The sequence below is a fragment of the Plutella xylostella genome, chromosome 2 (genome assembly GCF_932276165.1).
Source record: "Plutella xylostella chromosome 2, ilPluXylo3.1, whole genome shotgun sequence".
NCBI lineage: Eukaryota > Metazoa > Arthropoda > Insecta > Lepidoptera > Plutellidae > Plutella > Plutella xylostella.
In genome coordinates, this window is record NC_063982.1 from 1,854,454 (window position 1) to 1,878,999 (window position 24,546).

General features: G+C 38.4%; 4 protein-coding genes across 5 annotated transcripts in view; 2 read left to right on the plus strand and 2 right to left on the minus strand.

Annotated features, from left to right (window-relative positions):
- Positions 1-233: 233 nt before the first annotated feature.
- LOC105383684 (4-coumarate--CoA ligase 1) lies at positions 234-9,437 on the minus strand. The gene is made up of 10 exons (XM_048625875.1): positions 9,252-9,437; positions 7,632-7,839; positions 7,160-7,329; positions 6,808-6,950; positions 5,874-6,036; positions 5,323-5,468; positions 4,504-4,636; positions 3,776-3,997; positions 3,287-3,457; positions 234-582 (listed from the first exon to the last, which is right to left on the minus strand). The coding sequence occupies exons 1-10, from the start codon at positions 9,366-9,368 to the stop codon at positions 457-459; spliced, it is 1,599 nt and encodes a 532-aa protein (XP_048481832.1). The 5' UTR covers positions 9,369-9,437; the 3' UTR covers positions 234-456.
- Positions 9,438-11,021: 1,584 nt separating this feature from the next.
- LOC105383675 (guanine nucleotide-binding protein G(f) subunit alpha) lies at positions 11,022-15,301 on the plus strand. The gene is made up of 8 exons (XM_038114208.2): positions 11,022-11,368; positions 11,847-11,941; positions 12,175-12,343; positions 12,817-12,914; positions 13,363-13,477; positions 13,882-14,099; positions 14,403-14,571; positions 15,095-15,301. Exons 1-8 carry the CDS (start codon positions 11,270-11,272, stop codon positions 15,290-15,292), a joined length of 1,161 nt encoding a protein of 386 aa, XP_037970136.2. The 5' UTR covers positions 11,022-11,269; the 3' UTR covers positions 15,293-15,301.
- Positions 15,302-17,800: 2,499 nt separating this feature from the next.
- LOC105387131 (LHFPL tetraspan subfamily member 2a protein) lies at positions 17,801-22,070 on the minus strand. The gene is made up of 5 exons (XM_038113979.2): positions 21,720-22,070; positions 21,283-21,401; positions 20,004-20,114; positions 19,063-19,176; positions 17,801-18,450 (listed from the first exon to the last, which is right to left on the minus strand). Exons 1-5 carry the CDS (start codon positions 21,893-21,895, stop codon positions 18,308-18,310), a joined length of 663 nt encoding a protein of 220 aa, XP_037969907.2. The 5' UTR covers positions 21,896-22,070; the 3' UTR covers positions 17,801-18,307.
- A 1,133-nt stretch (positions 22,071-23,203) lies between these two features.
- Positions 23,204-24,546, plus strand: part of LOC105384376 (cullin-1) — a 42,374-nt gene continuing 41,031 nt past the window's right edge. The window contains exon 1 of one of the 2 annotated variants that reach the window (XM_048629488.1): positions 23,204-23,429. The gene's annotated coding sequence lies outside the window, so the exon portion shown is untranslated. Of the gene's footprint in view, positions 23,430-23,503; positions 23,659-24,546 lie in introns of those variants that run through there. The other variant, XM_048629517.1, reaches the window with a different exon arrangement.

The following is a 24,546-nucleotide window of genomic DNA, read 5'->3' on the forward strand; positions in this document are numbered from 1 at the left end:
CCCCGTCGTTTCCCTACTATCGATACATAGCATAGCTCGAGATGCGCATCTTTCTCGCACAGCTACTTTGCGGCGGCGCATCTTCGTAGCGCATCTTCCTCGCACAGCTACCTAGCGTAGTATTGGTGGAAATGGTCACATATTTTCGTAGCGTAGATATCACATCTTCGCAGCATAGCTGCATAGCACATCTCTGGTGGAAAAGCACCCTAAATCTGCGTACAGACCGGCCCAACGAACGCCTAACGAACGCCCAACGATGGATATTTATCATATACATAATACAGGGCTGATTGCAGCAACGAAGGTCATCGAAACCCGTTCGTTGGCGTTCGTTTGGCCGGTCTGTACGCAGCTTAACGCAAAACTAGCAGACTGTCAACACTCGGCATTCTATTGCGCGCTAACTCAGTGGCAAACAGTTTGCCTACTGGCAACGCAGCCTAACGTAGTCCCTTACAACTTGCTCTTCTCTGCCTTCAGTCTGTCTCTCAGGATCCTGCGCAGTATCTTCCCGCTCGGGTTCTTGGGGATCTCGTCCACAAATCTGACTCCTCCTCGAAGACGTTTGGGGTTTGATACCTGTAAAATACACGGAATGATATTTGAGCAGTGGGCAGTGACGTTTTTGTTGCCAGGTCAATTGTATCAATACTGGGAAACTTTTATTATGGAACTAATTGACGACGACAAAGCCGCGAAAAGAAACAGCAGATTTACTAGACATGTAGGACTATGTGTACGAAACGAAAATGTATGTACTTATAATACAGTTACAACCAATGATTTCAAAAGGAAGGATACGCCCTTTAGAACATTTTACTCAAACCTTCTTCATACAAGCAAAATAACTGCCATCTGTCATAATTTGTTGGAACTATGTCAGAGCCGAGCTACTTATCCTGACGACGGAACCTTGTACGTGCGTTCATATTTTACCGTCACCGGACAGTAGGTACATAATAATATGAGTGAGTTGCATGCGGACGTCCGTACAAGGTTACATCGTGCGGCCATTGTAGACTTTGGTAGTAAAATAATTATCGCTTTAAAATGTGTTTATTTATTAATTAAGGATGATACGATATTGCATATTCCTTTTTGACCTTCGTATCATAGTTTTTGTAGCCTTTCACAACAAAAATAGGCATATTTACACAAGAAACAAAGACTCATCTCTCCGTCACAGACAACTGTCGACTGAGGACCGTTGGCCCTAAAATGTCTATTTTAGGGCCAACGCGCGGGTGCCATTTTCTTGAGTGGTTTGGCCTGTCCTTACGCAGTAATATATATGTCAATGGTTACAACCTATTTTTGTACCATTCCAGAGTTAGTCCAGCGCACAAAGCAAATACATAGTAGAGCTGTTGTAAGCAACGTAGCCGTGACGTAGCCAAGTTCGACCTGTCGTCACCCGGTCTGTAGTTCAGTTACTCCACGCTTGGGGTGCTGACATCAGTGCGTGACAGGTCCCGAGCTTGAGCGGTACAGTTGAGTCTTGAAATGATTTTATTTTACGTGTTTCTCGATCATAATGAAGTTGTTGCATTGTTGGATGTAAGAGCTACAGTGATGATAGAAGATTTGTGGACGAAAGCAAAGTATATTTTCACGCGTAGTAATATTTTAAATTATATTTTATTTTACTTCTAGAACACGCTAAATTGCTGGAAGCGCCATCTAGTGTCAAATAGAAATACTAGTCAGGGATGTACTCAGGCCGGATGCCGCCGGATAAAAAATAAATAGGGGGCGTCATGTTTATTATGAATTAAATATTTAGTTTTTTTTAGATTTCCTGACACTGCATTGAAGCAGCAATGAATTAAACTAATCCACAGGCTGAGTCCAACAAAATACAGCAAAGTATGTTCTCCACATTTTAATGCGGAGGACATACCTACTAAACACGAAAATAAGGTTTGAAAAAAATAAGAGAAGGCGCTTACCCTAACATTCCATCACAAGAAAAGCTAACTTAAATTAATTACTAAAACCATCGATGTTGAATAAAGGCGGAAGGAATCTCGCTAACTAAACACTGAGGCACAACAATGGCGGCGACATGGGAGTGTGTGGGTGCATCGTGATTATGATTATCAGCCATAAATGAGGATTGGCTCCATTCACTAAATGCACATATCCAAGAACAGACACCTTTATTTAATCATATCACACACCTCTCCAAAGAAATTATAGAGAAATATATAAATATTACATTCAGGCATATTGCTACTTCCAAACACAACAGTCACAAAGCGACAGCATTTTAATAAGACTGTTCTTTTTACAGGTGATTAATATTATACTTGATTTTAATCACCTGAATATCCGAAATGAAAACGATTCCGTGTTTGGAGGGCACGTTGAGCTGTCGATCCCGCCATTTGGTGTTTTGGTCCGTACTCACATACGGTATTACTCGATCGAGCTAAACTGTCGAGTATAATATAACCCATGGCATGGACTTTCGTCCACCCATTCAGCTTTGATTTATCGAGTGGGGCGCGTCGTTTAGTATTCACGTACACATATTTCGAGCGGCTTCGAGAAGGTTCGACGAAAATTTATTTCATTTAATTCCATCGGGCCGGCTCGGCGCGAGCCTTAGAGCTGTTTTTTGAGCTGAGTTTTGCGGTCCATACGTAGATTTTTACTCGACTTCGAGTAAAACTATTGAGTAATAACGATAGTGAGTACTGTCCATTGAATTAACAATAAGTGTTAATATATAAATAATAAAAAAGTTAACTGTTAAATAGGTAACTATTTAATAAACAAAACATTAAAATATTTTTTTCATGTTTCCCTTTTCTCATACTGTATTTAATTCTGACCATTTAGCGCCCCATTTTATATTATGCCTTAGTCCGTCCCTGTCTACCAGTTCGCAATGACAAATAAATTTAAAATACATTGCGTCATTTATTCTTCTTTGGCCTTCAGATATCATAATGAGCTACGCAATGTATAACCACAGAGGCTACTTTTTCTACTTGAACTTAGATGGCGTTAACCTGAGCTTTACATAAAAGTTCATCTACTTGAACTAAGATGGAATTCGCGTCCCGCACCCCCGCGCACCTCAGCCTTCAACCCCGATTAGTGGCCTCATCTCATCCTATATAGAAAACGAAATATGGCAGCTCTACTTTGTATTTGCTTTGTGGTCCAGCGGCTTCGAGGGCAACTTACGTTTGCCTATTCGTGGCTTCCAGTCCCCCACGGCTCTCAATCCTTCACTCACAACAACATATTTCGGTTCATCAGGAGAATAACATACCTTCGACGCAACATACTCCTGGATCTCCTCCGCACTGACTTCCGACCCTGGCTGGCGCACCACAAAGGCCACGGGCACCTCTCCAGCCGCCTTGTCTGGTCGCCCCACCACGGCCGCGTCCCGGACTGCTGCGTGCTTCAGGAGCTCCGCTTCTATCTGTGCTGGTGGGACCTGGGTGGTGTGGAAGGTTGTTGTTGGTGTGGTGGTTTTGAAGTAAATACTTTGAGGTTTGGGCAGAGATTTTGGGAACTGTATGATCCATATTAAAAACCTGAAAGTATTGAACGGATTGGGCTGAATTTTGGCAGGCAGCTAAGTATGTAGGTATCAGGAAAGGTAAAGGATTTCTGAAAATGTACCTTTGAGGGTGGAAAATGGGTTTGTTTACGAGAATACATGTGCAAATAAGAACCTCACTGATAAAGGCGTTTACTCTTTTGAACTCTTTAAGGTTAATCTTAAAGATACAAAAAACCCAGCAGTAATCACCTGGTATCCCTTATACTTGATCAGCTCCTTCAATCTATCCACGATGAAGAAGAACCCATCCTCATCATAGTACCCGATGTCTCCGGTCCTGTAGAACCCCTCATCATCGAAGGCTTCTGTCCGGTTTTTGCCGATATAACCCTTCATGACTGTGGGGCTTTTGACGCAGATTTCTCCAGGCTTGTTGGGTCCCAGCGCTTCACGGGTTTCTAGGTCTACCACCTGAAATTGGAAGGGTTTTTGATAAAGCAATGTAATTATTTAATTTAACCTCACAATCATTATAGACTCACTCACAAGGTTGTCTGGTAGAGATTGCTATAAGCAATAAGGCCGCCTCTTTGTACTGTTTTATTTTTAAGTTTTTTTTTTTTTTGTAATTTTTGTTCTTGGTGCAAATAGGGTGTATTGTATTGTATTATTTGTTCAGCTAGCAGAAAACTAGCTAGGCTTGGGGTTACAATTCTTAGACAGGCTGAGGACATAATACTGTGGTGCTCCTTGCGGGAGCCCTATGTCCAGGTTCAGCAGTGAACGACATTGGCAACAGTCGCTACTTGCAGAAGCAAAAGGTGCGCCGGACTTACAAGTATAAAGTAAGGTTGGAACATCACTTGAAGATTCGTTGTTGCAGTATTCTACGCCAACATTAGTTGACAGGACGGAGATATTATGTAATGGATTTAGTGGTCAACTTTGATCCAGGCCAAATGAAGCAGGTTCAGTACCTTAACAACAAACCCAGCGGGCATGGTCCCGACGCTGCCAGGCTTGACGCCGCCGTCCACAGTGTCTCGAGCCACGGCCAGGGTCGACTCCGTCATGCCGTAGCCTTGGAACACCTCCATGAGGTTGGGGAACCTGAAATGTTTAGATATTCTGTCAAGTTTCCATGGAGAAAACTTAAAGGGAGGGCTAGCACGGGCGCAAGACGTGACGTGACAAAAGCCCTCTGTCGCGATGGCTTGAGGCTGCGCGATGAAAATATATTGTCACGTTACCTGCACCTATATAATATTGTAGAAAGTTCTATACATATTTTTTTTAGGTTGGTCGAACTTCACATCTTCATAGATTCCCGTGGGAATTCCGGGATAAAAAGTAGCCTATGTTCTTTCCCAGGGTCTAGACCGTATGTATACCAAATTTCATTCAAATCCGTTCAGTAGTTTTGGCGTGAAAGAGTAACAGACAGACAGACAGACAGACACAGTTACTTTCGCATTTATAATATTAGTTAGGATTAGGATTAGGATAGTTAGGATTAGTTAGGATTATCCAGATGCTTTGTTAAATGTACTTCAATGTTGCAGAAAGCGTCAATAAGCTAGATTTTTCCGTTTTTGATAATTTCGTGCTTTTTTATGGAACTCGTTCTCTAGTGGAACCTTTTCATTGCCCGTGAGTGTAGTAAGCTGCTGATATCCTGGGTTAACACACACGCTACTTTTAATCCTGGAATTCCCACAGGAAAACTTTATGAAGACGAGAAAAGCTCACGGGAAATTTCTGATTCTCCCTAATATGTATCTGTCTTTCCTTCCTACCTTCTCTTCACCTCCTTCACAGTCTCCAGGTCCACACTGGCCGCTCCCGTGTACATCATCCTCACGGAGCTGACGTCATAGTCCTGCAGCAGCTGCGACTTGGCCAGCAACACCAGGATCGGGGGGACCACTGCGCAGTAGCCGGGCTGGAACATAACGTTATTGTCATTACATTACTAAGCGTAACTAAACTAACTAAGCGACTGATAGAGGCCAAGTGCACCCTGAATATTGAAGAATGTTTTTAATGCCGTCCCGTCCCGATTTGATCACGCATTACAATAAATACTTGTAAGAAAAGAACACTTGAGGGTGTCGTGCGTGATTAAATCCGCACGCTATTAAAAACACCTTAACGGACTATCAATAAAACAAATTAAAAAAACAACTGACTATACTGAGTTGCAGAAAGTAACTTTAAGCTAATTTCGACCTTTAATCTATGTCTGTCCCTTTCTGTCCGTATACTGTCAAAGCAAGGCATCAATACATATTTGAAGTCGAAATAAACGTAAAGTTCCTTTCTGTAACATGACGTAGATAAAACCCACCTTATACCGCTGAATAGTCTCCAAATACCGTCGCTCATTGAACTTGCCCATGTAGACCACAGTGAACCCGTTGCACAGGTTCCCCACGGTGCCCCACAGCCCCATGGTGTGGAACCAGGGGGCTACGGAGAGAACTGTCATGGGGTCCAGGCCTTCCGGGGCTCTGGAATGAGGAGGTTATGGATATGAGGGTCTGATTGTAGATGTGAGGAAAGTGAGTACAGTTTATTGTAAACTAGCTGTTAAATTTTATTAAAATCGGTTCAGCCGTTTTGATGTGAGGAAGTAACAAACATACACAATATAGGTACATACACACAATACTTACAAACTTTCTCATAATAATATTCGTAGGAAGTAGGATTTCAGGTGAAGAACATCATGTAACTTTTATACATGCAACTCGTATGAAAAGTAAGTTTTTTTTCTAGATTTACCAAGGTACCAGGTTTATTAATGGTGAGATTGGTGAGCAGTAAGGGCACAGGTATAAGTTAGACATGTTACATACAAAAGAGTTCAACGTGCAAGCGCTACGAATTCGTAGCACAAGTAGCTACGACGTTTCCTTCGTAGCAAGTTCGCAACATTATTTTATTTTTGTTTCGTCATCTTTGCATTCATAGTTTGGGGTTGGCTGTGTATGAGATATCCACCCTACATATTGTTATTATTATAGGCACACATACACTCACGGGCAAAGAAAAGATTCCACTGAGAAAATCACCAAGTTACTCCTAAACGGAAATGGCTAGCTTAATGACGCTTTCTGCAACGTTCAAATTATTCAAGTACATTTAACAGAGCATCAGGATATTACCAACTAAAAACAATAATATTTTGTTCAAATTTTAAATCATATGTTTGAAAAAATTGTGGGTTGTGAGTGGAACTTTTTCATTGCCCGTGAGTGTACTTAGGAAGTAGCACTTACTTCTGTATAGAACAGCAGACCACACCATTGTAATGTGTAATCTGCACTCCCTTAGGCAGCCCAGTCGTCCCAGAAGAGTACAAGATCATCAACGTAGCTGTCTGACCCACCACTTCCACTGGTAAGAAGTCTTCTCTTCTAACCTTAATAATTAAAATAAGAAAGCCTTTATTGCATAATTTAAAATTAATACAGTTAAAAATTATGTTAGTTGTAACTTATAACACTCACGGGCAATGAAAAAGTTCCAGTGAAATATGGACCGTCAATGGCAGGTGAGAATTTTTCATTGCACGTGATTAATTCAAATCTAAGGTAAGTAATTGCACCCTTTTGGGTGTAGGTTTCTTACCTTATTCGAAATCAAATCCTTGAAGAAGTAGGTGTTAGGGATCTTCTCTTGGTACACAGCTATTCTGATTAGGTTGAATGATTTGATGCTCGTTTCATGCGCTTTGTGAGCCGCGGGAGAGCAGAAAATTATCTTCGGCTTGCATATTCCTAAGGTGTGTTTAATCTCATCTGGAAAGGAAATAAGGCTTTAACTACAGACTAGATGAGAATAAATTTCTTGAATGGCAGGTTCACTATTCATTCGAAAGTAACAAAAATCAACATCAACAATAATAACGTACAAACGGACAAAAAACAGCGATACGGCTCGCGACCTATCACGTGAGTATAAAATCGGATGGCTCGCTTGCGAGTCACCTCTGACTACCCCTTCTCGATAACAGTCGTGAGCATATTATGTATGTACTTACCTATGTAATAACAAAACTATAATAAAACTCTACAATAATCATTAGATGCAATCAACATACCTCTAGTATACATAGGGTTGATAGGGGACACACTGGCCCCAGACAACATCGCGCCCAGAAGGGTAGGCCAGAAGTCCAGTCGGTTTTCAGTGCATATGGCAACACTATCCCCACTCTTCACCCCCATACGTGCAAGTGAGACGGCAAGATTCATCCCATTCTGAGCTATCTCTCCGTATGAGATCGTCTCATGGGTTATTGCGTCTATCTGTAAATATATAACTAATGTATAAATACAGTTATGTTAACCTGCAAGCTGAAGTGGCAGTGGGCCGGTCATAAATATTCCGAAGAACTGATTAATGATTTAGAGTTTTCGAGTGGAGACAACAATTAGGAAAACTTAATAGATGCCAAAAAATAATGATCTACCTACGGGTCTACGACCATAGGCAGCTGAATGAGGAAGGACGAGGACATAGTGTTGTTAGGAGAACCTCGAGAGGCCTATGCCCAGCAGTATGCCAGCAGTGGACGATCACAAGCTGATGCTAGAGCTCTCACAGGAAGACAACATTCAAATATAACATAATTAAGCCTTTACGAAGGATCACCACATCCTCAGCTTTCCTCATCCAGCCACTACCCATTTTATGGAATACCGACGGAACCTGTCTAAGTCTTTTCTATCTAGGTCTATTCGTGGACTTTAGTCAGAAACTATATAGCAACGGTTATCGGTTGCTTGGCAGGTATGACTTGCAGATTTTATGATATCGTACTTATAAGTGAAATGGTATCATAATATTGTTTGTTACATATAATAAATACCTAGGCTAGGTAATCTAGGTATACCTATATCGGTAGGTACTCATTTAAATTAAAATAAGAATAAGATTTTTATTTGTGAAGGATGGATGGATGAATTTTTGTAACGATTTCAAGTAGGTACTACTACTAAACATAATGATTATATTGATGAAAATTGGTAAGTATGCAGGAAACAGATCGACACCCCAGATTAACATAATTATTGTATAATTATAGGCTGCTTTTTTTAAGGTGAAGCGAAGCTCGCATCATCATCTCCTAATCCACTGCTGGACATAGGCCTCTCCCAAGGAGCGCCACAACACTCTGTCCTCGGCCTTTCTCATCCAGCCACTACCGACTACCTGTATGACTGTGTATAATGTCTTCGGTAGAGCGAGCATCGACGCTTATCCACGCCAGTTCATGGTCTCCACTGGAGAACTCGTTTACTCATTCTTTGGCATACATGGCTGGCCTATTGTTAAGCTAGAAATTGCTAAACTTAAAATAATACTTAGAGAAGAGAGGAGAGCGGTGGTAGGTCAGTCGGGTAAGCCCCGCTTCTGACGAGATGCGGGTTCGAATCTCGGCGCTGACATGTACCAATGAGTTCTTTTAACTTAATCACAATGTATAACATCGCTCTTACGGTGAAGGAAAACATCGTGAGGAAACCTGCATGTCTAGAGCTAGCACATCTAGATATGTGAACCCACCAACCCGCAGTGGACCAGCGTGGTGGGAAATGGTCCAAGCTTAGGAAGGCAGTTTAGACCTTGGGGATATGCACAAAGATTCCACTCGAGAGAGCCAGGTGCAGGTACTTACAACCCCACAGAGAATAGAATATAATAGAATAACACTTACAAATGCTGTCCTGTCTGCATGTTTCAGAAGAGTGTCCAAGAAATATTCGCCAAAGTTTATATTCATCGGCACTTCAAGATTCGTAGGAGCATACAAGTAATTCGGTTTCTTCAACATTTCCTATATAAAAAAAAACTTTTAAGATAATAACTAGAGGCCTTACGTCTGTCTTAAACTTATGATAATTTAAGACTGAAATTTGGACGTTTTTCAATGATAAGAGTTATGAGCGCTGATAATAAAGAATAACAACAATCATCGTACCTAACAGATAGAATATCATTGCACAGATCAAGTATTTTTTTATGTGGATTGTTTTATCAACATAAATATACTCAAACACTCACACCTCTTTTCCCTAGGCACCTAGTTTTTAGTTGGTAATACTCTGATGCGCTCTGTAGGTAAATGTACGGTGGCCTGCGCCTAAAAGTATTCAGGCGGAGTTTTTAAAATAGCGAACTCAAGCTCACTTGCTGCTCAAGCACATCCACATAAACACCACTGCTACACACATCACACACAACATCCCCGGATTTATAACAGATGTAGCTGGTCCTTCATCATCAGGGATCGCTATTTTAAAAACTCCGCCTGTATACTTTTAGGCGCAGGCCACCGTACTTCAATATTGCAGTCGGCGTCATTAGCTAAAGTCTATTTTTTAGGGCTACTTGCACAAACATATTTAATCCAGATTTAGTGTTAAAACTTGATTTAAGCCATACATTTAGGGCCCCTTGCACCAACAAATTAAATCTAGATTTAGTGTCAAATGTCGATTTAAGAAACGTCAGTCCATATAAAATTTGACACTAAATCGAGATTTAACACTAAATCTAGATTTAATATGTTTCTGCAAGTGGCCCTTATATGGCAATCCATAGAAATGTTTGTAAACGTCAATACGTTTCCTAAATCGTGATTTGACACTAAATCTATCTTTAATACTTATGTTTGTACAAGTCACCCTTAATCTCAGATAGGTACTAAATTGACAGATTCTGAATGGTCCATCAACAGTCGATTGTCCCGCCAATAGAACGATACGTCACTTAGTTACTTGTACCCACTTGTACCTTTTTCCGTTTAGGAGTAATTGGGTATTTAATATTATTTATCTGCATTGCACGGTTGATAAAAGCCATAAAATATTGTATCTACCTAGCCAAAATATAAAATAATCTAGCACCTACGATAGATAGAGACAATGATACGATAACAAATAATATTATCGACTTGGAAAATATATGGAAATGGTCCTGTAGGTTTATTAGTAGTTAAGTAGGTAAACAACAACTTATTTTAGTTCGCAAATCCTCAATTTCTTATATAATTGCATCAGTTTCGGTAATTATCGATATTCAAATAGGTACTTATACTACTTTACTTATTATTACAAAGCTTTGCCAGAACATAAGCATTTTTATTAAAACACTAACGTTTTCTCAGAATGGTTATAGATCACGGATTCGATCCCCTTCGGCCCATGCTAATATTACTCGTAAAATTATTTAAATAAAACTAATATTTGTCCGTTGATGTTAAATATTAGTGTTATCTACTTTTGGACAGAGAAGTAGGTGTGTACCTTGGGTATCTCTATCCCGTCTGCCAAGCGTAAGCGTGGAGATTATCGCACCATCCTTCTAGCCATGGACAAGACCTAAGTTCCGTTGTGACTGCTACGGGCCTGTATTTGCGTTGTTTACCTAAGGATCACCAAAAATAAAGCTGATACCCAATTATCGCAGTTTAATGCAGTGATTTCTTTATAACACTGATAGCATTTGTACTTACAACTACCTACTTAGCAAGGCATTAAACCAATTATTCTTTAAAAATAAACAAATTTGGTACCTACCTAACTACATTGTTATTTAGGTCACCTATAAGTTAGGTAAAATCACCTCGGTACGAAGAGAATCTAAAAAAATACCTACAAAGTGTATTAATTTACACAATTTACCCTTACTGTGTATCTATTTGATAACTATAAATATCAAGATTGTATAAAAATGCCAATTTTAAAATGTAGAAAAGGTGAAACAGACGATGAAGAAAATTCCAAAGAAATTGATCGGGAAATTAAACAATGGATTAAATCTTATAACGAGGTGAGACATGAACTATAACTTTAATATAAAAATTATTTCCTCTTTCGCTTAATAAGTCATCTTTCAAAAAAATCTGTGTGGGTGTTTTAGTATGTAGGTATCTAACTACCATGTTGTATCATGTACTTATGTACCGTGGATGACTCACACGAATGGAACCTCTATGCTTATCTTCTTAAGGTTCGAACCCCCTAACCCTAGGAACAAAAAGGGAGCTCAGATGCCACTGTATTCAGCAAACATCTACTTAGGTTTTCAGGATTTTTCACTATTGAAGTTTTCCACAAATGTTTACCATACAGTGTCACAAAAATAAAACAACTTTCTTCTTGGAGGATGGAACAACTTTTGCTTGGGTGTCCCATGCTATGTTTTCTTACCCATCCAGCCCACTCATTTCAACTTCAACGATAATCGGTTTCTCGACAGATATATGACCGGCCCACTGTAATTCTGCATGTTATTTGATATGTTTCAGGCGATAAAACTGCTACTGCTTGGCACCGGCGAAAGCGGAAAGACGACCATTATAAAACAAATGAAGATCCTGCACGTCCAGGGATTTTCAGCCAGGTATTCTACACAAAATACTTACATAGGTAACTAGGTAGGTATCTGTTTCTTATTCAAAATATTTGTTAGTCTCGTACCTTTTTAGAAACTAATATGCTGGCAATAGACAGAGAAGAATAGTAGCGCCTGGTATTAACCCCAGATTCCTCGCTGGAGTACCTACTTACCTAACGGGAAAGCAGAAGAAAATCTTTTAAAAAGAAAACACAACTGACCATAACTAATTTCCCCAGAGACCGAGCCGAAAAAATCCAGTACATCCGTCAGAATATCCACGAGTCTATCTACGACATCACCAGCCACATGCCCGCTCTGGGCTTGGAGCTGCAGAACTTCAGTAATGAACCTTCGAGGCAGTACATCATGAGGTGTGGGCCTCAGGGACCTGCGGAGTTTGATGAGGTATGTGAGAGGTTTGATGTTTGGGGTATACTTAAGTACTTAACTCGCTCCGCCACACGTTTTGTCCTTCTTTCTAATCGAATGCCCGAAAGGAGTTTCATCACACCAGGACCCCAATTCTCGCCAACTAGTATTTAATGTCTAGTGTTAGAATTCATTGCAAAATGGTTACTATTTACAAGGCGTTACGTCGCGCCACTGACAGTAGACATTAAAGACTAGTGGTCGAGAATTGGGATCCTGGAGTTACTCTATATATACTGACGAAAAACTAACGAACAAGAGCTGTTGTGCAATCGGCATTAAACGTACACCCAAATTCGCGTTGTTCTGTCGTTAATACAACGACATAGAGTCGTGGCTCGCGCAGCAGCGGTCAAAAACTTATTTGCTATTCGCTATAAAAAGTACCTACCAGCAATCTCCAGAATATCCCATTCATCTCCCTCCCTCCACGTTTCAATAATTTTCAGGAATATTTCGACCATGTCCTGAAGCTGTGGCGCGATGGTGGAGTGAAGGAATCCTTCAGGAGGAATAATGAATACCAACTCATTGACAGCGCTGAATAGTGAGTAAACCTCATGCCTTATTTTATCATTGCCAAATAATAACAATAGGTTCAATCATTCCTTCTTTTATCATCCTCTTCTATTCTCTGTGGGGGTTTAAGTACCTGCAACTGGCTCTCTCGAGTGAAATCTTTATGCATATATATTATTCCCAAAGTCTAAACTGCCTCCCTAAGCTTGGACCATTTCCCACCACGCTCTGGTCCACTGCGGGTTGGTTGGTTCACATAATCATCTAGATGTGCTAAATTTAGATATGCAGGTTTCCTCACGATGTTTTCCTTCACCATAAGCGCGATGGTGTACCTACATAGTACTTAAATTCCAAAAGACTTTTGGTATATGTCAGGCTAAGATTCGAACCCGCATTGACTGACTGAGCTACATACCGCTCCTGGTTATTCATTAACTGCTTTAAACATGAATACAAATCAATGTTTTTCATAGTTTCCTGGACCGCGTGGATCTGGTGGCCCGGCCCGACTACCTGCCGTCCGACGCTGACCTCCTGCGCTGCCGGCAGAAGACCACCGGGATACAGAAGATTGAGTTCAAAGTTAAGGTTGGTAATCATCATGATCCACCTATAGCAGTCCACTCTCCCAAATCACGGCACTGGATGCGGTCTTTAGCTTTCTCATCCAATCATTAACAGCGTTCATTCGCTAGTCGTCACGTCACCTCATCTTCCAAGGAATCAAGGTTTGACAACTTAGTCCTTAAAGTATAAAAGTCCTGCGTATTAGTAGATAGTCAAAGATTCAAGTAATTGACAAATTAATACTTAATGGCTAAATGCCATGCACCTAAAAGATTTATTCAATCACCATCATTCATTGCCAAAAAAAAACGATTGTACCTAACGGAGAACTTTTGTTAAGTCTGGAATTGAGCGTCTTGCGTCCTGAGCTAGGCTGGCTGGTTTATCTTGACTGGTTAATCATGACCAGTGTAATCTCTTCACAGGTCCCGAAATCCATGCAAGGCGGAGTGCAAGACTTCTGGATGTTCGACGTGGGAGGCCAGCGTGGGGAGCGGAAGAAGTGGATCCAGGTGTTTGAGGGCATCCACGCGATCTGGTTCCTGGTGGCCTGTAGTGACTTCGACCAGAGACTCCGCGAGGATCTCAGCCAGAATCGACTGAAGGAAGCCTTGGAGCTGTTTGAGGATGTGTGGCAGAGCAGGTAAATGAGAATGAGTTTTAGTGCCTGTAGCCGCTACATGGGTTTGTTATCGATCTCGATAAACTCACCAATAACAATGCAATGTAGTATAACGTTTATCTAAGTCGATAACGATCCCGTATAGCGGCAAGTAGTGGTTGGATTGGAAAGGCGAAGAGACGTCATGTTCAGAAATGGAACAATGTTTGATGACCATCTGTCAACAGTTTGATAAACGTCTTGGAGCAGATTTTATTCCAACCTCTCTTAAAATCTCTGATTCTATTGATGATTTTTTCAACAATTTTCTTTTACGTCTCCCAGATTCCTCCTAGAAGCCGGCCTCATAGTGTTCCTGAACAAGCAAGACCTGCTCGAGAACAAGATCAAGCAAGGCAAGAGCATAGCAACGTACTTCCCCGAGTACAATGAGTACAAAGCCGCTGGAGACGAGTACACTCGTACTCGGCTGTTCATAAGGAGTATGTTTGCGGTGAGTACATTTTAGAATCAGAAATGAAGAGACAAGAAGTGTGTGTTATAAAAAAGAGGTAATTAGATTGAGGGTTACAACTACCTTTCAATACCCAGAGTTCTTGAATCATATAAACTATTATAGAATATCCAAGAGGTCCACAAATCTGTTCCTATAATATGGTACTTAGATAGTTATCGCTTGCGCTGATGGCTCATTTCGAATCGTTATCTAATTTTAACTAAGAAAACATTAACAAAATCCCATTATAGTTACCTAGCTGCCTAGGTATAAGTAATTGTATATTCCCGTATTTTCATCATCGTCGCGACACTAGGTATAGGTAATACCCCGATTGAACCTTGATTCCACATACCGAGTAGAGTGGCAACAAAGTAGTCTCGGCCGATCCTCGGCTAACGAACGGCTAGCTATTGAACAAGTGCTCGGCTGAGAAGTGCGACTGTCTCACCACTCTACTTGGTAACTAAGTAGGTGTACCTAATTAGGGTTTAATTTCACCTAAGTAATTCCATTACAGGACGTGACAACCCGCAAACGCGAGCGCAAGAAGATGTCAACCTCAGCCGAGAAGTTCATAGTGCTAGAGGGGAACAAACCTCGTGAATGCTTCTTCCACTTCACGACTGCGACTGATACTGACAACGTGGCCGCCGTGTTCCGCGACGTGCACCAGATTATACTCAAGCAGATCTTCAGTTCTATGGGCATCTTCTAGGAGCTTCATGGTACCTAGGTACTTACCCTAAAGGCACTAAGTAACTAAAAAGATTTCAAATGTCAAAAAGTTTTTATTTCTTACAATTCAAAATGGCCGCGCACTTAATCTTATTTTCCTTGTTCCAAATTTGAGTTTTGACAGTACCCGACTGTAAATTCTAGAACAGTGTTCAACGGATATTTAGCATTGATAATAATATAGTTGAAAAGGCTTGGTAGCCTTATGTTCGGAACAACTTTTACTAAAAGAGATTTATGCCATACGATTTTCGGCGAAACGAGACTTTGACCAAACGTTACTATGCAATATGAGATTAGGCAAATAAATCTTAGGCCAAAAAAGGTAGAACCCTCATGGTCAAGTATACGTAGGTATTACCTAATTAAATTTTGAGTAAAATGTTTAATGAACTTACCAAATTATAATGAATAATTAATGTACCTACCTAGTTATTACGATCTATTTTCGAATGTTACTGTTACTCAGTTTTCCCATGGGAATTCCGGGATAAAAAGTAAATCCACAGAATGGGAATTCATATGGCGCTGGAGAGTCGCCACACACGCTGCAATAGCGAACTTCACGACATTTTCTCAGCTAGATTGGTTTGTAAATTTGCTTTTTGAGCTCAGTAAAATATACAAGTGAGTAATTCTGTAAAAATATATTGTCTAAAATAGGTATACATTACACAATAGTATAATTTTCAGATTCATGCATAATATCAATTAGTCATTTGGATACTTTAATACGCAGTCAATTAAAGCACGCCTAGTTTTTACATGCCTTAATACTAATACATAATATTTAATCTCTTTTTAACTATACTAATACTTACGTATTTAAATATAAATAGGTATGTAGTATACTTATATTACAGGTTAATATTTTGTGACTTCCTAACGAGCATTACGAGTATATGGTCAATAGACATAATAAGTGAATATAAAATATGTTGAATAAATGTAACAGCGGTATATATGAAACAATTTTACAACCAATGTTTTATTACATACATTTTATACACTGGCTCTGGCCCATGGCTTAGGGTAATTTTATAATCTGTCAGTCATTTATTAGACTCAAAAACCTACGTTTTGTACAAAATGTATTTTTGAAATATCTCATTATTTATTTGGATTTTCTTCACATATTTTTCTTACATAATGTTATGTATATTGTAAGTAACTAATACTGATATTTAATTCAGTTTTTGTATGGCACCACTGGCATATCAAAAGTGAAGATAATAATTATTCGGCTATACTTATAAAGGTGTTTTTTACATATCCAAATAACATAAGAAATAAGTATAATATATAAATCTCCCCAGCGCAAATAGTTGTTACATGGTTTGAGGAATATTTGACTATTGTTCAACCATATTTTTTTTATATGCGACTATTAGGCTGGGGAGGTATACTTATCCGTTTTGTTGACTGTACAACGCAAACATACATGAATACTTTCGTGTATGTTATGTCATTTACGTTGCTCTATAGTACATAATTATATTAAATTGATCATATTTATCAAATGGAAGCCATCTGTTCAGTCTTTCTTACAATGATTATTGGAATATCTATAATTATTATGATTTGTGAATACTTACATATCTTTTTACAGTTTAATTCAGGGTGGAAAATATATCTACATAGGGCATAAAGGATTCTCCAGGAACATCATAAATATCCTTTTTGATTCATATTATGACGTCATAATATATTTTTTTAATTAATTTTGATACGACTGAATGGCGTAGTGGTTAGTGACCCTGACTACTGAGCCGATGGTCCCCGGTTCGATTCCCGGCTGGGGCAGATATTTGTTTAAACACAGATATTTGTTCTCGGGTCTTGGATGTGCCCGTAAAATGGCAATAGGCCCGCCCCCTATTACATTGGGATTGGGACTAACATAACACTCTGGCGAAAAGTGGGTGCAGCAATGCACCTCTGCCTACCCCGCAAGGGAGTACATTAGTACAAGGCGTGAGTGCGTGTGTATTTTTTGGTAACACAAAATTTATGAAAATAAAAACACACTTTTCATGATACTTGAAACAGTTTCAACTATCCTAGATGTCCTATGTATGTATTTTTCCACCTCGATAGATTATAAAAAATCATTTTATAAGTGAAGGACTTAACGTTAGTGTAAAATGTGATGACATATAAATTGTGATACTTATCTTAAAACTACGGGCAAAAACGCCATAAAAAGATATAAAAAGCTTTGGAATTGTGCACGCACCTTTAGAATTAGCGTAGATACTAAAATACAACTTACTTAAAAGATATTATTTTCACACAAAATAATGCAATTATAGGGTTGAATTAAATCAGTGACCGATGCAGTTATACTGGTGTGCAGATCATAATAATAATAATAATAATATGTGGGGACATCTCACACACGGCCATCCGACCCCAAGCTAGGCAGAGCCTGTGTTATGGGTATCGGACAGCTGATATATTTATAATAGTTTTTGATATTAGTTTACCCCTTCGGTATGATCACAGATAATAATCCACCCTTAATATTATGTCACTAATACAAGCATTGAACACAAAAATTGCAGTAACTGGATGGAACTCTTTGAGAAACACTGGTTGAATACTTCTTAGTTCAGTCAAAATGTTTTCGTTTTTTTTACAATGGGAAGTTTTCTATAAGCTCTTAAAAAATAACTAAATCATAGATAGCGTTATGGTGGCGACAGTAGGTTTGTTTTTTTGCGAACAAACTTATGTTTTTTTTTTCATTTAATATAATATTACACGACATTACTTATTTGTTTAGCCGTGGCCAAAATCAACTGATAAATTTAATTCCTTCCCATATACGTAATACTTTTAGTCTATCAGTTAGTAGCTAATAAGCAAACTAACATATTACAGTGCAAGTCAAAAACTCGACAAATCCTACAAAAAACCGTCAACTATTGAATGAACGAAACTTCTCACCAAAAGACCGAACGAACAACGCCAGCAATTGAATGAAGTAACCGTATCAGGCTAAACATATTAGTTGTTTTCCTTCGTCAATCTGGAACTGTACTTTGTCCGAATTGGCCGCTTTGTCTGCTGTCTTCGATAGGGCACTGGCTAGGAATATTAGACCCACTCCGGTTGAAGTCACGAACATGGCCCAGCCTGAAATAAAAAAAAAACATTATTTATAAATTAGGTATGTGTATAGGGACTTGTGTGAAACCTGGCACCTCTGCCTACCCCGCAAGGGAGTACAAGGCATACAGGTGTTAGGGTGTCCCCTATTAGTATGAAAATAATGAATGAATAAATAAAAATAATAAATATATACATAGTTAAGTTACCAGAGATTGCGTAATTTTGAATAAATGACCAAAAATACAACTATTATTTTGTCATCTTGAGATTTCTAACTAGCTTTGAAGCTTTGTATATTTTACTTTTTTATAGACGATAATAAGCTCTAAAATGCGGTATGTGTAATGCTTTTCAACGGCAACGTCTAGTACAGGTTTGCTAGTTGTCGAAAACTAAACTACGCCACTTTATACGCAAGAAAACGTAAACTTTAACGTTTTCTCGCGTACAAAGTGGCGACTCTAGCAGAACTACCTTGTAGTTGTAGCTTTTGATACATTTTACGAAACCCGTACAAAATTCAAACGCGATTAGGTAAGTGACGGGACAATCGACTGTTGACGAATTGTTCAGAATCTGTCAATTTCGTATCTGAGATTAAAAAAAACAGACTTTAGAGGCTCTGATGATGCTCACCGATAGAGCAGTCTCCAGGTATGTACGGCTGCGAGTTCTCCCCACACAGCCTCCTTACACGCGCGGCGCCCCAGCCCCAAGGGTAGAGCACCAGGCCTATCACGCCGAACACTCCTGGTGAAGAAACACACATTTTATTCTGACACTTATTCTATACAGCTATACACAAACACGTCTTACTATAAAAAACTTTAAATGTAGCGGTAAGTAAGCGGCTAGTGTATGTATAATACTTGATGGAAAAATCCACAGACTTTTTAAAAATCTCTTACATGCAGATGCAAACTTTATTGGCTGAGTATTGGAATAAGTACTATGCTACTTTATGATAGTCATATTTTTCAAGCCTATGCAGACGTTGTTTAGAATGACAAACTACCAGGTATAACTATAGCAGTAGTACAGTTTATAAATAAGTAAATTAGGTTAGTAAGTTAAGATTTTGTATAAGTAGTTATATTGCACAATATCGGAAGAGACTAGTACCTACCCACAACACAGGGTACTTATCCTAGTGTGGGGCTAGTGATATTTTTTCAATAAGTTGTCTTGTATACTTAAATAAATATTTCATTTAATTTCAATTAATGTCCCCTACCTCCCAAAGCTTGAGTGGCTCCAGCTAAAGACACCACGCTCTTCTTGAACACGGCCTGTACGCAGCACGCCAGCACCCCGCCAAGGACTGTTGCAAACTGCGCACGTTTTTCTACGTTTTGTTTAATACAATAAGTTGGGGGTAACACCCTTTCATACGAAAGGAGCCACCTCAAATAAGTTATTACATACGTCCTCGTAGCGGCGTATCGGTTAAGTATGCCGAGTTTGCTAGTTTTGTGCTCACTCTCCACAACTTGCAGCAACAGACGCTCATTTGCCTACTAGGAAGAGAGCCTTATATAGTCATCACCCATTATACAATAGAACAAATTGCCCCCTACCTCCCAAAGCTTGAGTGGCGCCGGCTAAAGACACCACGCTCTTCTTGAACACTGCCTGCACGCAGCACGCCAGCACCCCGCCCAGGACTGTGGCGAACTGGATGGCCGCGCCTGAAATAGACAACCAATCATTAAATATATTTTACATAGATAGAAAGAAAGAAACATTTATTTGACAGACTCACAACAACAAAAAATACAGAAACAAAACAACAACAAAATACAGATAAAAATACAATACGAAAAAAACAATAACACAACAGAGCCTCACAAAGGCACCAGCTCAGCATGTGCTACATTTTTATGTAGTTTTCGTCGATATCGAGATTATAAATAGAGACTAGGCGACAGCGACAGATTATATGTATAAATGTTGTTCATACCTGAATATAGCCTCGTATAGCATGGAAACATTAAAAACTTTATGAATATATTTATATCTCACACTTTTTGTGGGTACACGTAAATTCGAATACGGAGTCTAACAATTAAGACATTTTTAGTTCGTAAAATATAGCTTGATTTGTTAATAGTTACATACAACATTGAATTGATAAATCTTAACAATTCATCTTAGGACAGATAACACTAGCACAGCATTGCCACACTAAACGAAAGAAAGGGCCAATCAATAGCTTATGTAGATACACACCTGTAGAAATACGACGATACATAGCTACATAGTAATACACATACACAATCACCAGCCAAGCACAAGTAGGTACTCATCACAGTAATGTTTGTCCTACCAGCTGGATGCTGGATGAATCTTCATAAGTGGAAGTCTTAAGATGCCAACATCTAGGTTTTCCAATCTCTACAAAGGAAATTGGAAAGACCGAAATGTTAAGAAACATCTTTTACTATCATGTTCTTCTTTCTTCCTCGTCTAATTCAATTTAGAAGATATTTATCTTCTGTTTTCCACTTAGACTGTTGATAGTAGATGCCAACTTCTGGTATTTCCAAATTCCGTAGGAACGTGGAAAGACCTGAAGTTAGTCATCATTTTGAAGGTTTCTGTTCCACTTCATGCTTTTTCATCTTCATTCTTGCATTATCCTCAAGTGAAGCTTTAAGGGGGAATAAGGACTTAAAACTTTAAACATGATAATTATGTGTAAAAATTATATTCTAAAAGGTAACAAACAACTTACACTACTCAATATCCTGATCAACTTTTGAAAATTTTGAGTGGGAAACAGTATGCAAACTGGGCACGCAGAGCCAAAGCAATGCATGGCTGATAATTAAGATTAAAAAACTAAAATGAACTCACATAATGACAAGAAGAACATGGCAGCCTTCCACGGAGCCGGGTAGACAGTGGAGTCGGTGTGGAGCCCGTAGAAGGAGAAGGAACCGCAGTGGTTCTGACCATCGCTCATGCGGATGCAGCTGGTAGGAAATAATAGACATCTTCATATCTTTGTTTGGGGTACATCATAGGAAGCGTCTCCTGGTAGCAATACTAGCAATGGGAGTAAGTCTCACTTAGTTGTTATAGATATCACAAAGAACTTCAGCCCATTAGTCCGGAATAAAAGAAAGGAAAATTTCCAACTTAGGCACGGAGATTAGACAAGTATTAGGGGAGTGTGCCCAAAGGATCCATTCGAGAAAGCCAGGTGCAGGAATGAGACCCCCACAAGGAATACAATAAGGAGGTGTACTCCAAGACCCCACCCTTCTTATAAAATTTTAACTTCTACTTACCGGTTGTAAATACCAACGCTAGGTATGAAGAATCTGGTTACGTTGTCTTCTGTAACGACGAGGGGCTGGCCCATCAACCATTTAGGGGTCATGATCCCAGTCAAAATTAACATAAAGGAAACCAAACTTAGTAAGAGCCATATTAAGCTTCTACCGGTTATAATAACGAAACACATATTAAATCACTAGGTTTATTTCACAGGGACGTTTGATTCAATCTCACACGTTGGTATCAAGTCTCCCAGAGCGTCCTCCGCAGAGCTTTTGAAAAGAAAATCAATAACTGAAAATCAATAGATACAAACTTGGCAGCCGAAAAATCAATAAAAAATAAAAATAGAGGAACTGAATGAATGAAATTGCAATGAATTAATGAAATACTTTATAATCTGTGTTTTTGTTGTTGCCATAATGAAAAAAAAGGGGGCGTATTTCATTTAAGCGTACGAACTACTTTGAATCATTTGTTTGAGTGCTCTAGTTCTATGGTTTTGAACTCTAAAATGAATATCCAAAAATCGCTAACTCACAGCTGCTGGTTGCAAGCTCATCACAAGTTCACAACACAAGACACTCTTCTAAAAGTTGCACTTGCAAGTTCATGTAGTTATTATTTCAAATCCTACAGTTGTGCTCGTACATGGCTCGTATAATGGACAACATTTCAAAAAACTAAAGCTGCTATAAATCGAAAACCATTTCGAGATTTAGCTCTAAAGGACACAAAAAAAATGTTTTTGTATTTTTTGGATGTATCATTTTCGAGAAAATCATAAAATAGTAAAAAAGTGCTGATGACGTCATGCATCAGGTGCGATGCATTTTGATGATCAAAGCCTATAGATTTAAAAACAAAGTAACTGTCACTTTCATTTTTGATTGAATTTGACGTTTTATCGTGACGTTGTTGTTTATTTGGGTCATTTTCATTAATTCTGTTCTGACACTTTCTGACTATTTTTTTATTTATTATTAACAGATGACCTCTATATAATATGTCCCAGAGCATGCCACCGCCTACACAAATGAAAAAATGCTTCTGCTTATTTTTTTACATGATAAGTACCTACTTTCCATCATCAGAAATATCAATGTCATTTGAAAATGACCCATTTGTTGGTTGGTATGTAAACAAAGTTTAAATGTCACTTGTCAGTGTCATTTATGTTTTTTTTCGAGACTCAGGCAATAGACAAAAATAAAAATTGAGCCTAATATGTGACTTCACTTCCGGTTTTAAAATAATTAACTTTAAAGTTAAAAATAACATGCAAAAATTAATGTATATACAAAATAAAAAAATACGGGTCCACTAATTTTCTATAATCTTTCCGAATAGCTAATAAAAATATAGGGTAAAGAAAATGAAATGTTGTCCATTTTAGATTTAACTTTTCTTATATTCTAAAAAGTTTAATGATTTAGTATACCTAACTTTTCTTGAATGCATCCTAATTTTTATTTACGTCAACACTGCCATCTAGCGTAAATTTTTATAAAATTATGTCAACTTTTTCTCTGTCCCACTAATTTTTTCTATTATTTTTGCGTACGTTGAAATATAGGATTAAGACCTAGTAACTGAACTAATTTACCAATTTAGAACGTATATTACCGATAGTTACATTATAGTGATACGGTTAAAGCATTTTATTGTGTCGTGCTAGATTTCAAGTGAAGTGTGCTCGATTGTGTAAAAACGGGAAAGACGTAAGTATAACCTGGCCAAATATTGCTAACATTTTTACCTTTGTCCGTATAGCATCCTGTTGACATTTTGAATTAGTCGTATAGCCCCATTACCTGTCAAATATCTTTTAGAAGGAAGTAAAGAAATCAATGTATTATTTTGAATTTATGTGTAATTTAGTGTTAATTCTAAGTATTTGTACTTAAATTTGAAGTGTAACTTAGATTAGCTGTAAATAAATGATCAAAGGTTAGTACAAAATGAGTTCTGTAGGCTGAACTAGTCTTTCGTTTGTCGATGTTGATTTTGCAATCTTGGGCCTTTGTAAGATGCACTTTTACTTTTTCTTTCTGTGTTTTGCTTCGTCGTATCTTTTCATAAATTATTCCCGATATTTCCATACGATATCAACATGAAAACAAAAAGGAGGTAGTTAGAAAGTTGTTGTCGTTTTCAAAGTATATTTTTTTACCAAAAATGGTAGGTAAAATATCAACATGCGATTGGTGGGCCAGACATTTTATGCTAAAGACAATGAAATGTTGTATTATGCATACCTTCAGATACATTGAACATAACTTGTTTTGCCTTTTTCGTGTATGGATAATGCGAAGTAGATGTAAAAACTTGTTTTTTTACTGCTACAGTGAGAATGTAAACAAATATAGTCACTACTGTAGAAGTTTCTTATCCAGCAGTTCACTGGGTTATTTTATTATTATTTTAAAGGTTTACTTGTGATTATGATAGAGATTGTAACCTTCTCTTGCTGTAAACATTTCTTAATAAATATTGTGACATCAAGCAGTTCAAAAGTAAAAATAATAATTTATGCTAGTCATGTATACCATGTATGTAAATACCTATGTACTTAGCTTCCATATATCTTGTATGCTATATCTGCATTTTACTTAAAGCTGTATACACAATACCGTAGGAGAAACAAACAATGTTTCTTGAATAGTTATTTTCATATAGAATTAAGGCCTTTCTACCCTAATAAAACATAAATAACACTCAGATATATTGCGGTTTAGGATTTAGTGACAAATCTGTGCCTCCAGCAGTAATGAACCTTTTGTGTCCCAAAATCACTATCATGCCTGACAAAAATATATTTCTATTGATCTGATTTCA

What these genes read in the sequence shown, in the direction of transcription:
- LOC105383684 (XM_048625875.1), bottom strand. Translation starts at nt 9,368, where the DNA reads ATGTTGAAGAAACCGAATTACTTGTATGCTCCTACGAATCTTGAAGTG. An exon ending in GTGAAGGAGGTGAAGAGAAG is followed by an intron (nt 4,637 to 5,322) that starts GTAGGAAGGAAA and finishes TAAACATTTCAG; the next exon opens with GTTCCCCAACCTCATGGAGG. An exon ending in AGGAGTATGTTGCGTCGAAG is followed by an intron (nt 583 to 3,286) that starts GTATGTTATTCT and finishes TGTATTTTACAG; the next exon opens with GTATCAAACCCCAAACGTCT.
- LOC105383675 (XM_038114208.2), top strand. Translation starts at nt 11,270, where the DNA reads ATGCCAATTTTAAAATGTAGAAAAGGTGAAACAGACGATGAAGAAAAT. An exon ending in GGATTAAATCTTATAACGAG is followed by an intron (nt 11,369 to 11,846) that starts GTGAGACATGAA and finishes GATATGTTTCAG; the next exon opens with GCGATAAAACTGCTACTGCT. An exon ending in GACCTGCGGAGTTTGATGAG is followed by an intron (nt 12,344 to 12,816) that starts GTATGTGAGAGG and finishes AATAATTTTCAG; the next exon opens with GAATATTTCGACCATGTCCT.
- LOC105387131 (XM_038113979.2), bottom strand. Translation starts at nt 21,895, where the DNA reads ATGTGTTTCGTTATTATAACCGGTAGAAGCTTAATATGGCTCTTACTA. An exon ending in AGCGTTGGTATTTACAACCG is followed by an intron (nt 21,402 to 21,719) that starts GTAAGTAGAAGT and finishes ATTTCCTACCAG; the next exon opens with CTGCATCCGCATGAGCGATG. An exon ending in CGCCACTCAAGCTTTGGGAG is followed by an intron (nt 19,177 to 20,003) that starts GTAGGGGGCAAT and finishes TTTCTTCACCAG; the next exon opens with GAGTGTTCGGCGTGATAGGC.